Source organism: Phyllostomus hastatus, unplaced genomic scaffold (genome assembly GCF_019186645.2).
Source record: "Phyllostomus hastatus isolate PE091 unplaced genomic scaffold, TTU_PhHast_1.1 phas_contig_17, whole genome shotgun sequence".
In the NCBI taxonomy this organism is placed as follows: Eukaryota; Metazoa; Chordata; class Mammalia; order Chiroptera; family Phyllostomidae; genus Phyllostomus; species Phyllostomus hastatus.
Window position 1 is genome coordinate 40,683,677 of NW_025333664.1, and position 16,273 is coordinate 40,699,949.

At 45.5% G+C, this 16,273-nt stretch overlaps 2 protein-coding genes across 7 annotated transcripts in view; one reads left to right on the forward strand and one right to left on the reverse strand.

Annotated features, from left to right (window-relative positions):
• The first annotated feature begins 921 nt into the window (after positions 1-921).
• On the forward strand, positions 922-3,746 carry INSM1 (INSM transcriptional repressor 1). Its single transcript, XM_045833317.1, has one exon. It carries the CDS (start codon positions 1,114-1,116, stop codon positions 2,650-2,652), a length of 1,539 nt encoding a protein of 512 aa, XP_045689273.1. The 5' UTR covers positions 922-1,113; the 3' UTR covers positions 2,653-3,746.
• Positions 3,747-5,797: 2,051 nt separating this feature from the next.
• Positions 5,798-16,273, reverse strand: part of RALGAPA2 (Ral GTPase activating protein catalytic subunit alpha 2) — a 386,278-nt gene continuing 375,802 nt past the window's right edge. For all 6 annotated transcript variants that reach the window (XM_045833596.1, XM_045833597.1, XM_045833593.1 and 3 more), the window contains one exon: positions 5,798-6,503. In XM_045833596.1, the coding sequence (XP_045689552.1) occupies positions 6,379-6,503 (125 nt within the window). In that variant the 3' untranslated portion in view covers positions 5,798-6,378. The remainder of the gene's footprint in view (positions 6,504-16,273) is intronic.

Consider the following 16,273-nt stretch of genomic DNA (forward strand, 5'->3'; position numbering starts at 1 on the left):
CCCTGAACTTAAACAAAAAAGAGTTCAGAAATTTAAGTTCCATTTCGAAGCCAGTCCGTCCCCTTTAGCACAGCGTCTTCTGGCAATTGAAGAAGTGCGGTGCCAACTGCTTCTCTAAATCGAGAGAAACCTTTCCAAGACCTGGGGTCGCGCGCCCAGGTGGAGAAAACATCACCGGCGTTGCAGCCACAGGGCCTGATCCTCGACCTAAACTTGGAACCCCATTTTCGCTTGGATCCTGAGTCCCGCGGCCCACCCGTCCGATACGCGGGTTGGGTTTCTTCACAGCCCAGGCTTTGCAGCTATTTTCAATTCTCGATTATTTCCCAAACAATACGAGGAGTTCCTGTGCCTCCTTGGCCCCCTCTCTCTCCTCAGCAGTCCACTCAAACCTCTCTTGCGCCTGTTGTGGCCTACCACCGTCTCTACCCAATCAGTGCGCCCAACTTCCCCTCCGCTCGGAATCGGAATCGCGGATTGAGCCCTCCTGACATATTTGGGACCATTCTTCTCCTTTGTTGCTATTTTGCTCGAGACCCGCGGATAATCCCCGCGCGGGAGGGGGCATTCATTGTCGTGCTGATAGACGCGCCCATTTGGCGACTCCGCGCCCCCGGGAGGAGAGACACAAAGCCCAGGCACGTGCACCTCCCCTTAGAGGAGCAGCAGACCGTGAAGTGAGGCGGGGCCAGGCGTGTGCCTGGGCTTGGCGGGGTGGTGGCGCCGGACCAGGCGGCGACGGGGCGCGCGCAGGGGGCCCAGCGCCCTCAGGTACATCTGCCGCACCTACCCGGCGACCCCCAAGTCCCGACCCCATTTTTGCCTCTCCGTCGCCCTCCCACCCTACCGGGGGAGGAGCTGCGGGCGAGCTGATTGGCTACGGGGAACGCGGGAGGCGAGAACAATGGCCCCCTCCCCCAGTTAAAGGAGAGCGGCTCTCAGGCCCGGGGTCTGGGACGCGCGTGCAGAGCGTAGAGCCGGGCGGAGCCGCTACCCGCGCCACACAATTCCCGCAGCCGCCGTGCCCGTGCCACAGGCCGGGGTCACTGAGGCCGCCACAGCCGAGCGTAAAGGTGGGACCGAGACAGTGCCTTTCCCTCGCACTGCGCCAACATGCCCCGCGGCTTCCTAGTGAAGCGCAGCAAGAAATCCACTCCGGTGTCCTACCGGGTCCGCAGCGGTGAGGACCGCGACCGCACACACCTGCTCTCGCCGGGATGCCGGGGCGCTCGCTCCGAGCCCCCTGTGCCGAGCCCGGGCCCGAGTCCACTGCGGCAGCCACAGCCACAGCCCACGGAGCGCGCCCAGGCGGCGCTCGCCTCCTGTCTCTCTTGCGCGCCCGGCCAGCTGCCACCCCAGCCTGGCCCGCCGGCCGCGCACTTCGGCAACCCCGAGGCCGCGCACCCCGCGCCGCTCTACAGCCCCACTCGGCCAGTGAGCCGCGAGCACGAGAAGCACAAGTACTTCGAGCGCAGCTTCAACCTCGGCTCACCGGTCTCGGCTGAGTCCTTCCCCACGCCCGCTGCGCTGCTCGGAGGTGGCGGTGGTAGTGGGGGGAACGGTGCTGGAGGCAGCGGCACCTGCAGCGGCGACTCGCTGTTCTTTGCGCCCGCGGAGCTCAAGATGGGCACCGCATACTCAGCGGGCACCGAGGTGGCCCGTGGCCCGGTGCCCGGCCCTCCGCTGCCCCCCGCCGCCTCCCTGAGGTCCCCGGGCAAGCGGCCCGCGCCCTCCGCAGCCGCCCCGGAGCCTCCCGTCAAGGTGGCCAAGGCTCCGGGCGCCAAGAAGCCCAAAGCCATCCGCAAGCTGCACTTCGAGGACGAGGTTACCACGTCGCCTGTTCTCGGGCTGAAGATCAAGGAGGGCCCGGTGGAAGCTCCGCGGGGCCGCGCGGGGGGCGCGGCGCGGCCACTGGGCGAGTTCATCTGCCAGCTCTGCAAGGAGGAGTACGCGGACCCGTTCGCGCTGGCGCAGCACAAGTGCTCTCGAATCGTGCGCGTGGAGTACCGCTGTCCCGAGTGCGCCAAGGTCTTCAGCTGCCCCGCCAACCTGGCCTCCCACCGCCGCTGGCACAAACCGCGCCCTGCGCCCGCCGCCCGTGCGTCAGAGTCCGAAACCGCTGCCAGGGCTGAGACGCGGGAGGCGACCGGCGGCGGCAGTGACCGCGACACGCCGAGCCCGGGTGGCGTGTCGGAGTCAGGTTCGGAGGACGGGCTCTACGAGTGCCATCACTGCGCTAAGAAGTTCCGCCGCCAAGCCTATCTGCGCAAGCACCTGCTGGCGCACCACCAGGCGCTGCAGGCCAGGGGCACGCCGCCCGCGGCCCCGCGGGAGGACGTATTGGCCTTGTACCCCGGGCCGGAAGAGAAGGCGCTGCAGGAGGAGGCCGGAGACGGTGAGGCAGCCGGTGTGCTGGGCTTGAGTGCCACGGCCGAGTGCCACCTGTGTCCTGTGTGCGGGGAGCCGTTCTCCAGCAAGGGCGCCCAGGAGCGCCACTTGCGCCTGCTGCACGCCGCCCAGGTGTTCCCCTGCAAGTACTGCCCCGCCACGTTCTACAGCTCGCCTGGCCTCACGCGGCACATCAACAAGTGCCACCCGTCCGAGAACAGACAGGTGATCCTCCTGCAGGTGCCCGTGCGTCCGGCCTGCTAGAGCGCGCCCTCCATCCCGGCCCTCCGAACTGTGCCTTCGCTTGGAGACCCATGAAGAGAGTGCTCCCTGCGCCCCCCGGACCCGCGTTGCACCGGGGCTCTCACCCCGGGCGAACGTGTTGTCTCCACTCCTTGTGGTGTGGCGTGACGGTAACCCCAATTCTCTCGTTGTGACTCCTTTTGGAGACCCCTCTTTTGCGTCGTGTCCCTTTCCCCCGTGGCGCAATAGGAGCCAGTCTCTTCTGTACAAGGGAGAAAAGCTGTACTCGTTTGTCTCGTGGTTGGAAACCTCCCCTTGGAGGGGAGAGCTGTTTTTCTTACTAGTATTCGCTGTGTTCATGGTCTAGAAATGCGGTTTGCTCTCGCCTACCAATCTCTGCTCTCTATGTAGCGTACGGGTTGTTTTGGGTGAATCTTGAGGAAGAAATGCCTTTATATTTCACAGGCTGTAAGTTGAACTTCCCACACGATTAGCTTTATTATGGCTTGTGAACTGCTGAAGTCTGGCTTTACCTTTTTGTATGTGAACAAATCGAATTGCTTAAAAAAAAAGAGTTTTCTTTAGTATAGCCACAAATGCCTTGAACTGTTGTCTTTTTGGGATTGTTTTTGGGGGGAGGGAAGGGAATTTTCAGAAGATGCTGTAGAAACTGCCTCAGTATTTCATGTAAGACTTTTGGGTTTGGCCGCCTTTGTTGAGTGAGGTAGGACTATATGAGTTCCCTCTAAATGTATATGTTGATTTATGAGTAATTGTTATTTATTCTTTATTTATTTATATTAATTATGAAGATTAAGATATTATTTGATTGCGGATCTTTTTTTTTCTTGGTGTGTGTGTTCCCCCTGCCACTCTTGACATTTCACTGTGCATTTTACAAGAGAGCCTTTTTCTAAAGGGATCTGCTAAAATTTTTAACTTTTATACCTATCTGAGCGCATTAAAGACAACCTACCATTTTATTCTGCTTGGAGGGCCCCTGAGGCCCTGTAGGACCGATAGCTCTTACCTTTAAATGCAATCTCTTTTCTACATACATTATTTTCTTAAGTGTTAGCTATTTATAGAAAGCTTCAATAGAACTGTTTCAACTGTATAACTATTTACTATTAAAATAAAATATTTTCAAAGTCAAAGTAGGGTGTACTTATTTCTGTATCATATGGTTTCAATAAGGATTTGAAATGGAATTTCAGAAGATTTTTTAAAAGTCTATTTTTTTAATTGAGTGAAGAAAAACCACTACCGTCATGAGGATCTTGGATTTTTAGACCTGAGCCTAAACTGCTGGATTCTGCCCTCTGGCAGTACAAGGGTGCAGTTTAAACCCCCTAACTAGAGCTGACAGCTTATTGGGGGTCCTTAAAAATGTACTGGAAGGTTAAGTTAGAATGGAAGCTTTGAGAATCTTTTTCAGAGAAGTCTAGATAAGTACACATAAATCTATCCTTTCAACCAAAGAGGCTAAGGAATATCGTGCTAATTTAGCAGATCCTTTATTTCCTGACAGCTTGGGGCTCAGTGTAACAGTAATTCTTCAAATAAGTAAAATGGTTAAACTAGAAGAAAGTAGAATAATTTTACAGTCAGATTTTCAAAGTAAGGGAAACAGACCAATTTTTGGATGCAGTGGAAGTTAGGCAACTGGGTTTGAGGTAAGAGCTCAGAAATTATTTACCAGTCAGGTGAGTAATCCATTTGGGTGGGGGTGGAATAGAACGCCATGTGTTTGGGGTATTAAATTTAATAGCAGGTCATTACAATGTTTTCCATTTTGTGTCACTCAGCAATTTGAAGAACAAGTCTGTCGCTCATCAGTTAACATTTTGAGTTGTTTTCTTCTGCCTTTGAAACACTGATTAGCAAGCTGTGCTAAACATCACAATTGTGCTTTCCCCTTCCTTTTGTGGTATGTCTTTGCAACTTTTCCTGTGACCCACTAAATCTTCGTTGGTTTGCAAAGAGATATTAGAAATATGCACAGGGCCTGCATTTCTGAAGGGCATATCTGGAATGGTGGTGGGAAGGGCAGCATCTGAGAAACTTCAGACTGTGAACCTATAGCTTTGCATAAGAGAGGGTTTAGTGAAAGGCTCAGCTCTCGGGAATATTGAATATTCCACCCTTTGTGACGAATAGACTAAGAATAATAATGAAGGAGAAGCCACTGCAGGTAAGTTGCCTCAGGGACAAACTGCATGCTGTCCTTTGAATTGCTGATGACTACATATTTTACCAGCTTGGAAAACAGGAAGACAAAAGCTCAGTGCCCACAGAGCATAAAAGCACGGGGACAAATGGGGACAAAGAAGTATTTTTAACATCCTGAAAACTTCAATTTGTAGGTTGACGGCTGCTCCCTGTGAGTAACAATAATATTAAAGTTTAAAAAAAAGTTCACTCTGAATTACATTGTACATTAAAAGATCCCTCATACTGAGGTGTATGTTTTATGTCATTAAATTTTTTCCTTAAAAACCTGATGGTTGGCTACACATGATGACTGGAATCCTGTGTGCAGGTATGGCACCTTGTCATCTGTGTTCAGCTCATTGTTTTCCTTATCCATGATGGTAAATAAAATTTGGTTTACAAATGTGTTCCTTTAAATTCATTTTGATTTACCAAATATACCTTTTCTAACACAGAGACCATATTTCATTTATGTAAGATATTAAGCAAAATTGTATAGTAAATGAAGTATATTGAAGTTGGCTAAACAGTGTAGAATAAATCAAAACACTTGGTCAGTTATTTCAAAGTAATGCAATATGAGCTAGCAGAATATTCCAGAAGAAGGAAATCCATTTCCTTTATATACTCTCTCTCTCCCCCCACTCTCTCTCTCTCATTCCTCCCTGGAAAATAAGGTCACAAGGTTTCCTATTACAGAATATCAAGTGATCAAGTATGAAGTGCACTTACCTTATTTATAAATATGCAAAGGATGCTGAGGACATCCTGTGTTCAGGTTGCTCCAAGTTTGGACAACTATCACTGGAAACCAGCCAAGATTCTATACCCACCCACAATGAGGGACTGATGCTGGGAGGGGTGAAGTGGTCAGGAAAAGTAAGCAGATCAAGGAGGAAGGAGCTAAAATACAGAACAAATAAAGGAAAGGATTTTATTTTTGCCAGTGATCTCCACACTTTCCTACTTCCATTCAAATGTGGTGGAACAAGCAAAAGACTGTTCAGCACTCCTTGGTTCTGAAACAACATCCAGACATGCCAATTTGCCTTTTCTTCAAAATTGATAATGTCTTCTCCAGGCACATTTCCCTGGAGGCCTGGAGAAGTTGGGGATATGGCTCTCACAGCAAGAATGTTGTAGCGATATGTCATCACCCTGGCCAGCTCCTCAGGCCTGGGCTATGGAGGCAACATTACTTCTTCAGCACCTTCCACCTGGAGCTCCCACTGGGTCTATCAATGGGATCATACATACCCACATCACACAGCAGAGGCAGCTGATCCAGTGGAACTCGTAAGCACAATACCAAGGTTAGAGGTTCAACAGCTGTCCATGAGGATCCCGTGGTGGAGCAAAGCAGAGTCCTAGAGGCTGCTGAGCTCTGGCCACTTGGTGACACATATGGATATGTTGGGGATACCAGGTGCACAAGGTAGGGTTGGCCAATGCCAGTCACCAGGCAGATGTCACCCAGAGTAGTCTGTGCCTAGATGCTGTGGCTAAGGGTGCTCTCTTTCACATTTGCTTCCATTAGCTCTGCTGCAGGATCCCACAGACTAGCCTTGGCCTCCACCAGCTCCAGGTCCATCTTGTGGACTCAATTCTACAGGCATCCACAAAGTCTTCAAACAAAGCAGGAGAATGTGTCAAGAATCCTAGAGAATAGATAACATCGTAACTAACATCTTCACCCACCCAATGTCTTGCAAAAGAGGAAGGGTCTGGTGGCATGGGCAGGCCCTTTGGCTCTGTTGATTCCCTTGGTTCCTACAGACCTGTGTGTCCTCACCTGTCAGCTGGAGAGAATGGGGTTCTGTGAGACACAGTGAGACATCTAGGAGTTCCAGAGAATGAGAGGCAGCAAGGATCCCAAAGGGAGGAGGCATTTTCTAAATGGCAGGAGAAGACCCACTATCTTGGGAGTGCTATTCTGTGGCATTTAGGATTAGTTATAAATCCACTGGCCTGTGACAGGCAGACTTTGAGCAAACTTGCTATCTTTTTGCAGAAGGGACATTTTGGTCTTGCAGACAAATTTTCTGGCAAATAGTCCTTAGTTTATAGAGTCAGTTATGTGTCATATATACACATAGTGTATGTTAGCTTATTACAGAGCCAGTTTAAGTTATAGCCTTTTTATGGCAAGACAAAAGAAACCTGTAATGTTTGGTAGTTAAAGGCAAAAGCTGTGGAATTTAGAGAAGATCAAGGGGCGGGGAGAACTGACTTATAGAGAAAGACCCATGAGATGGCAAACCACATCTGTATCAGAGAATCCACTGAATAGCAACATGTAAGGATCTTGAATCCATCTGATTGCCAAGATGGTATCAAAGCATGGGGCACACAGTACAGTGGTCTAAAGACATTTAGAATTCTATCCTAAATTATGGAAACATCTGGTTAATGTTTAGCAAAATAACTTGAACATAATAGCTAAAAATTCCACTCAGCTGAGAGAGAGGGCAACCAAATGCATCTTCAAGTTACATCTCATCTTTACACACCAGGTCTGTCAGGAGAAAGTTCAGCTATTGTTAATATAACAAAAATGGTTTAAGTGACATGGCTGTAAACTGGCAGCCAAGGAGAGTGAACAATGACACCTTCATTGTACTAGTCAGTGGGGGCAGTAGAGTCTGTTGAGTGTGCATGTGCACTGTGTGGCTGTTGCATTCAAAATGACTGATCAAGTAATGCAACAAATCTTCATCAAATGTTGTGTTAAGCCTGAACATTCCTCTGTGTACACTATTCAGATGATTCAGAAGGCTTCAAGGGACAATGCAATGAGTGCAGTGCAAATGAAAATGCAGCACATAGACTTCAAAGATGGTTGAACATCTATTGAAAGTGATCCACTTTCTGGAAGGCCTGCAACAGCAGAATACCTGAGAATGTTGAACATGCGTATGAGCCGCAATCAACAAAGATCAGTGACTGACAGTGCGAGAACTAGAAGCTGATCTGGGGATTCCAAAAACTACCATGTCTGGGATTTTGACCCAGGATCTTGTCATGAAACATGTCATGGCAAAATCTGTTCAGCGACTTCTGTTACCAAAGCAGAAGAAACATCGCACTGCAGTTGTTGATAACTTGATTCTAACTGCTACCAACGAACCAGATTTCCTCAAGAAGGTCTTAACTGGAGATGAATTGTGGGTCTATGGCTGTGATCCATTAACGAAGGCCCAGTCATCCCAATGGAAGTCTCCGTGTTCTCCACACCCAACAAAAGCATGGCAAAGTTACAGGTTTTTTTGATTGGGAAGGTGATGTCTATGACAAATACACCCCTCCAGGCCAAACAATTAATAAGGGGTGCTACCTCAATGTTCTTCATTGGTTGAGAGGTGCAATACCAAGAAAACAGCTGCAGCTATGGGCAACTGGTGATTGGCAGCTTTATCACAATGCACCCACTCATGCATCATGTCTCAGTTAGAGTTTTTTGGCAAAACATGAAATCACCCAGGTGACTCAGCTCCCTTACAGCCCAGATTTGGCATCCTGTAACTTCTGGCTTTTTCCAAAACTAAAATCACCTTTGAAAGGGAAGATTTCAGACCATCAATGACAGTCAGGAGAATATGGCAGGGAAGTTGATGATAATTCCAAAAAGGATTTTCCAGAGTGTTCTGAACAGTGAAAGAGGTGCTGAGAGAACTGTGTAAGGTCCCAAAGTGCCTACTTTGAAGGGGACTGAGGCATCATTGTCTATGCACAAAGTTTCTTGTATCTTCTTCAATAAACGTCTCCATTTTTCATATTACGCAGATGGATACTTTCTGGACAGACCCCAGCATTTATTGAAACTTATTTCTTCATTACCAACCGGTAGCATTCAATGACCCATACTCATCAGGAAAGTCTGGTATGCTCATTAGTTCTGGGTTGTAATATGGCAACTCTCTAACAGGCACATTGGCAACACAGAAAAATGTTCAGAACTGAGACTTAGTCATGGGGCCCACAAGAATCATCCCACCCAGTGACCCTGGGAGAAAAAACTATTCCTGAACACCCAGAGTGGGAGGACCATCCTGGGGCTTTTTCCCAACCCCATTGGTCTACCATGTCTCCTCAGTGAGATTAGGTATGTGAAGTCCATAGGAAGGTGTGATGTGAGAAGACAGCACCTTCCTGTCCAATGATTTCCATGAATGGGAAAATCTTTTTTTCACCAGGAGAACTAGAGAACTCCTGCCTCCTTCTGAGGTGGCTGAAGAATCAAATTATTTCCTACCAATTCATCACCTCCTTGTCATGCAAACAAACAGCTACAGGTTTTGGTGTCATCAAGGCAATTTTGCCACCAACGGGATTTTTCTGAACACAAATGGGTCCTGTTTCTTTGCACATTCCTTATGAGGAACTGTAGGAGGAAACCACTACAGGCCACATTGGGTCTCAGAAGTGACAGAGCCCACTGAGAGCTGTCACAAGCAAGGAATCTGTGATGGATCTTCATGGTGAAGGGAATTGAATTCTCATGGCTAGGTGAAACAACTTGGCTTACAAATTTACCATTCACAACTATTTTCTGGTCCTTTTTAAGGCCTGATATGTTTCTCAGAATCATAACATATTTGAACATATGATTTGAAGTCAGTTAACATATTTTCACTAACCCAAACACACAACCCTTAGTCTTTTAGGTCCCAAATGTCATCATTTGTCCACCACATACTTTTATTGTGGGCTTGTTCTGTTGCATCTGTAAATGGAATGTTCAGAACATGCATACTTTATCTGGTGGTATATATGGTGAGCAGATGAGTTGCGGGGTAAATGTGTCTTCTTTGAAAATTTCTGTACTGTGTGGTCTTCCTGGTGGCATGTCCACTGAGAATCCATACTGAATGAAGTTTTTTCATTAGCTCATTGCTTTAAGCCCACATTACAGGGATAAACTATTCTTAGAACATTAATTACATCAAAATAAAACCTATAGAATGTTTACTGCCAAAGGAGCACATTTAAAGACGTGATTATAGACAGCCAGCATATGAAGCACATCATTTTCATGCTGTGCAGTGAAACCAACATCTGTAAGAAGCTTGTCCACATTATTTGCATCATAATTCACCAGGACTACTGTCTCTTCACCAGAACCCAGATATTCACTCTTCCTTCCACTTGATTTGAGCCAGTAGACTGAGTATCACACAAGGGGAACAAGAATGGTGGAAACATCACCCTGAATCCATTATTTGCCCCTTTCACTCATCAAAAGGACCTTTTATTTGAATGCAACATCTGCTTCATCTCTGATGCAGTGCCCCTTCTCAAACACCACAGCCAGGTGACAGTCACACCTGATGGTGACAGGATGGACAGAGTGAGCTAAGAGGCTATTGTTTATTGAATCTGATAGGAAGGAGAGGAGGTGTCAGTGCATGGAAAAGTTTCAGAGAAGGTTCTTTCTACAGAAGAAAAAAAGATAGGCTAAAATTTCCTCTGAGCACAAAGAATGGAAAAGGATGGGGAACTTGGGCTGAAACACACATTTACAATATTGCTATTTCAAAGTTGGTAACACCAATTGATTACAGTTCTTTTCTACTGCTATCTGTTCTACTGTATTATATAAAATGAGCCTTTACCATTCTAGAATACAGTTACAAGGAGGTTATTTTTAGGAGATGGGCAGACACAGATAGGAATAATACACACAAAAACGACTGAATTGAGAATTGTCTGGGACAAAGGAGATGAACCAAATTCTGGTCTCTGGAATCCAAATCTGAACAGAATCATGTTAGATCTCATCAAATATTGATACCACAGAGAAACATATTCTTTTTATCACTCACCTCTTTAATAGCAGACTTGTATTGCTTCTTTTGCACAGTATTACTATCCTTGATATCTTCTCAATGGTTTTCACATGAGTATCTTGCTAAATCACTAAACAGTTATTGTTTAAAATCATTTAGTAAAATATTAGTATAATTAAGATTTCAGATGTGTATCAAAAAATCTTTTGCTCTATTAATCACAGCAAAAAATCATGATTTTCCCTTTGTTTATATTTCCAAAATCTGATAATTCAAATTAAAGAGAACTGAGAAAAAGTAAGCACATTTTTAAAAAAGATTTTATTTATTTTAGAGAGAGGGGAAGGGAGGGAGAAAGAAAGGGAGAGGAACATCAATGCGTGGTTGCCTGTTGCACACCCCCTACTGGGGACCTGGCCCACAACCTAGGCATGTGTCCTGACTGGGAATCAAACCAGTGACCCTTTGGTTCACAGTCCGGTGCTCAATCAATTGAGCCACATCAGCTAGGGCAGTAAGCACATATTATAGCTACCTTGATTTCTTTGTTGCAGCAGCTGAGCTCTTACATCATCTGAGGTTATGCTGAGATTCCACAATTATTGCCACCATTGTAGTATTTCACCATCTCTATCATCGTAACAGAAAAGACTAAACCAGGTGTGGGCGAACTAAGCCCAAGGCCAAATCCAGCTATAGGCTTGTTTTGTAAATAAAGATTTATTAGAACATAGCCATGCCCATTCACTACTGTCTATGGCTGTTTTAATACTGCTATGGCCAAGTTTGGTCATCACTATAGAGACTATACACCCACAAGACTGAAAATATTTACTATTTGGCCCTTTATTAAAAAGTTTACTGACTCCAGGGCTAGAAAATAAAATTTTGCAGTACTGTTTTATAGATTGCCTACATTCATGCCCTTGGTAAGATGAAAACTTGGTCTTTGTGAAAACTGTTTTGTTCAATTGTCTGTTGAGTGCCATAAACTTGACAACTTGGCATTTACAGACTCAAAAATGGCAAATTTGAAAACCATGGTTTTTATAGGTGTCATCACCTCAGGCATCACTGTTAAAACCCTAATTCTTTAAATGAGAAAGTTAACTAAACAGGAAACAGCTTCTAAGATAGGCTTGTTAGTACTGCTCATGTTTGTCATTTCAACTGTAGCAGCTGTCAGACAGTACATACAAGTTCTAATCTGTTAAGTCATCCATAGAAACCAAATGGAAGAGAGAGAGGTTGTCTCCTGATTGGAAGGTTAATTCCTCACTTTGTCAAGTTAAAAGGCAACTCTTAAGTTGAATATAAGAAACTGACATTTTTATTTTATAGATAAAAAATAAAGTGTTGATCAGTGTGAGACTTCCAGCCAAGATGGAGGCACAGGTAGACACACTGTGCCTCCTCGCACAACCAAAATAAGGATAACAACAATTTAGAAACAAAGAACAACCAGTACCAACAGAAAATTGAACTGTATGGAAGTCCGACAACCAAGGAGTTAGACACTCATCCAGATCAGTAGGAGGGGCGGAGTTGGGTGGCCAGGAAGAGAGGGGTCTTGGCAAAGTGGTGGCTGGCAGACACCAGGTGCACAAGGCGGCAGCTGGTGGACCCAGTGAGGTGGTGGATTGTGGGGGGGCACAGTGCATAAGGCAGCTGGTGGACTGGGTGGTCCCACATTTGCACGCAGATAAACCAGGGGAAACTGAGGAGTGAGACAGACCACGCAACCCAGGGTCCCAGCTCGGGGAAATAAAGCCTCAAAACATAGACTGAAAACACCTGTGGGAGTTGACGTGCCAGAAGAAACTCCCAGCCTCACAGAACAGTTCGTTGGAGAGACCCACAGTGTCCCAGAACATGCACAAACTGACCCACATGGGAATCAGCACCAAAAGGGCCCAATTTGCTTGGGGGAAGTGGGGGAAGTGACTGAAATCCAACAGAGAGCTGAGCAAGCACTATTGTTCCCTCTTGGATCCCTCCCCCACATACAGTGTCACAACCCAGTGACTGGGCTGCCCTGCCCTGGTGAACACCTAAGGCTCTGCCCCTCATATGTAACAAGCTGTCAAGACAAGAAAAAAAATGGTCCCAAAGAAAGAACAGATCAAAGCCCCAGAAAAAATACAACTAAGCGACAAAGAGATAGCCAACATATCAGATGCTCAGTTCAAAGTACTGGTGATCAGGATGCTCACAGAATTGATTGAATTTGGTTGCAAATTACATGAAAAAATGAAGGCTATGCTAAGTGAAATAAAGGAAAAAGTACAGGGAACCAATAGTGATGGGAAGGAAACTGGGGCTCAAATCAATGGAGTGGACCAGAAGGAAGAAAGGAACATTTAAAAAAGAATGCAGAAACAAGATTTCAAAAAAATGAGGAGAGGCTTAGGAACCTCCAGGGAATCTTAAATGTTCCAACATCTGAATTATAGGGATACCAGAAGGAGAAGAGGAAGAGCAACAAGTGGAAAAGTTATCTGAACAAATAATAAAGGAGAACTTTCCTAATCTGGCAAAAGAAATAGACTTCCAGGAAGTCCAGGAAGCTCAGAGAGTCCCAAAGAAGTTGGACCCAAGGAGGAACACACCAAAGGCATGTCATAATTACTTTAGCCAAGATTAAAGATAAGGTGAGAATCTTAAAAGCAACAAGACAAAAGGAGAGAGTCACCTACAAAGGAGTTCCCATAAGACTGTCAGCTGATTTCTCAAAAGAAACCTACAGGCAAGAAGGGGCTAGAAAGAAGTATTCCAAGTCATAAAAGATAAGGACCTACATCCAAGATTGCTTTATCCAGCAAAGCTTTCATTTAGAATGGAAGGGCAGATAAAGTGCTTTTCAGATAAGGTCAAGTTAAAGGAGTTCATCCTCACCAAGCCCTTATTAAATGATACCTTAAAGGGACTTATCTAAGAAAAAGAAGATAAAAAACATGTACAGTAAAATGACAGCAAACTCACAATTATTAACAACCACACCTAAAACAACAACAAACTAAGCAAACATCTAGAACAGAAATAGAACCACAGAAATGGAGATCCCATGGAGGCTTAGCAACAGGGGAGTGGGAGGAGAAGAGAGGGGGAAAAGGTACAGAGAATAAGTAGCATAGATGGTAGGTACAAAATAGAGAGTGGAAGGGTAAGAAAAGTATGGGAAATGTAGAAGCTAAAGAACTTATAAGCATGACACATGAGCTAAAGGGGGAGAATGTGGGTGGGAGGGGCTGTGCAGGGTAGAGGGGAGTGAAGGGGAAAAATGGGACAACTGTAATAGCATAATCAATAAAATACATTAAAAATAAAATAAAGTGAAGTGTTATATCAACAATCTTATATGGTTCAACATAACATTTCAAGGATTTTTGTTGTGTATTGGCTTGCAATTTGAATCAAAGACAGAAGATAACTTTAATTCAGCATTGATAACTTTTAAAATATATTAATTCAAAAGCAGTGAGCACTTTCCAATTGCTGACCTTATTTAATTGTGCAAACATTTGAGCATTTGGGGCATTTAGATCAATGTTGAACAGTGAGAAGTCAGCTCTGATTCGAAATGCCCAACCTCTACTTGAAATTTTTCTAAAGCAGGTTGCTGATCTAATCTCACAAGTGTGGCAACAACAGTGAGGAATGTGTTGTATTTTCTTAGTATGTATTTTTCAGCTCTTGTTACTCAAAGTGTGGCCAGGGGCCTGCTGTGCTGGAGTCACCTGGGAGCTGATAGAAATCAGAATTGCAGGCCCTACTCCAGACCCACAAAATCTGAACCTGCTTTTCCTCAAGATCCTCAGGTATCTGAGTGCATGTTGATGTTTGATGTGTGCTGAGTGGGAGTGTGAGGTCTTCATCACATAGAGAGTGCTCCCGGATGTTGCCACCAATAGTGAGTTTGGTGTGGGAAGAGTTGATGGCTTGAAGTCTTAACCACAGACCACTAATTCCAACTAATGATGGGTTTCTAACAGTACTAACAGCTAAAATTCACTGTGTCCTTATCACTTACCTGGTCTGAGGCCTTAATTAACATGATTGCTTATTGATTTCTCATAATTACTCATGAGGTTGTATTCATTACCTCCATATAATGGAGGGAAAATGGAAGGCCCTATAAGGTGACATGACCAGTAAGTGGGGAAATCTAGTTGAGAGCGAGATATAGAGATAAACCCCAAAGGGGGCAAATGGAGAAGTGTGGGAGAATTCAAATGGGTAGTGAAATACCAGAGCCTGAATTCTATCTTCTTGTCAGGGGCTGCTAAAGCTTGGAGTGTGGTACAACCATATAAGGATACACACAGTCCTCCTCCTAGCTCATGGGAACAACTGGTTTGCATTTTGGCAATTTGACTCCAAAGTAATAGCCTGAAGTTTCTACTAGGGTGTAAGAGAAAGGAGCCAAGTATGTCACCATTTCAAGTTATCTTCTATCTTGTACATTGGAGAAACTTCTTATTTCTACATGACTCAATCTGCAAACACAAGTATTCATGAGAAACAGGTTAATTTAACATCCCATAATTATAACTACGGCTCTCATACTGGCATGTTTGTACACCAGATTCATGGATTCTGAACCACGTTTGCTCTGCTTTAACATGCTGAAGATGCAAACCAACAAGAGGAAGCAATGTATAAATTCACTGTGAAGGCAGTGCCATCGTGAGGATATCACTTAAAGCTAGTATGCCCATTCCACCTTTTGTCACTTCTCTATCTTCCACTTTGGTTCTAAAAGCACTTGATTGTGAAAAACACTTACTATTCTACACCCACAAACCAAGTTAATGGACCATCCCAGAACCATGGCAACTGGCAAGAGTGAAAGAAGGAAAGCTCCCCGATCACAGGTTGTTAAGCACTCTCTGCTCAGTCTCAACCAAGGGCAGGCTGAGGGTTGCCAATGCTGAGGAAAGATAGGCCAAGGTCAAAGGTTTCAATAAAAATTTTAATTTTATATCTCAAAGGGAGTGTCAATGCTGTAACTTCCAAGTAATGGATTTTTATAATATTGATACTAGCAGGACATTCCTGTTATTTTCCTACTGTAGTGGGATTTCATAAGCTTGAAGGGACCTTGTTTCTTCTCCAGAGTACTGTGGCTGTTAGGTACCAAGGGTCTGGAGTACAAATGCCTGCTTTCATCATTTTAACTTCATCATTTAAGAGCTATGTCACCTTGGGTTAGTTGCTTAACTTCTCTTTGCCTCTGTTTTGTCATTGATAAAATGATGGAAGAGTAGTATCTATCTGTAGTAGACATTTATTATGCTTTCTGCTTACCCTGTACCTTTTGGACACTCTTCTTGTTCTGGGGTAATTTCCCACCCAATCCCACCCAATCCTTCCTCCCCAAGGTAGAATCCAGAAACTGGCTTTTCTAGCCTCCCTTACAGCAAGGCTCTGCTGTCAGGGAATGGATTTGATCAATGTGCTAAAGTCAGGGCACCCTCACAGCTCAGTTTAGAGGTACCCATCCTCCAGTCAGATACACCCATGAGATGTGGATACAGAAAAGAGACCAGAAAGAGGTGGTGTCAGGTACAGTCAGCACTGGCAAGGGGAGTGAGGGGCTTGGATAGGCATTCATCTCTCAGAGGTGGCCATGGCAAAGGCCC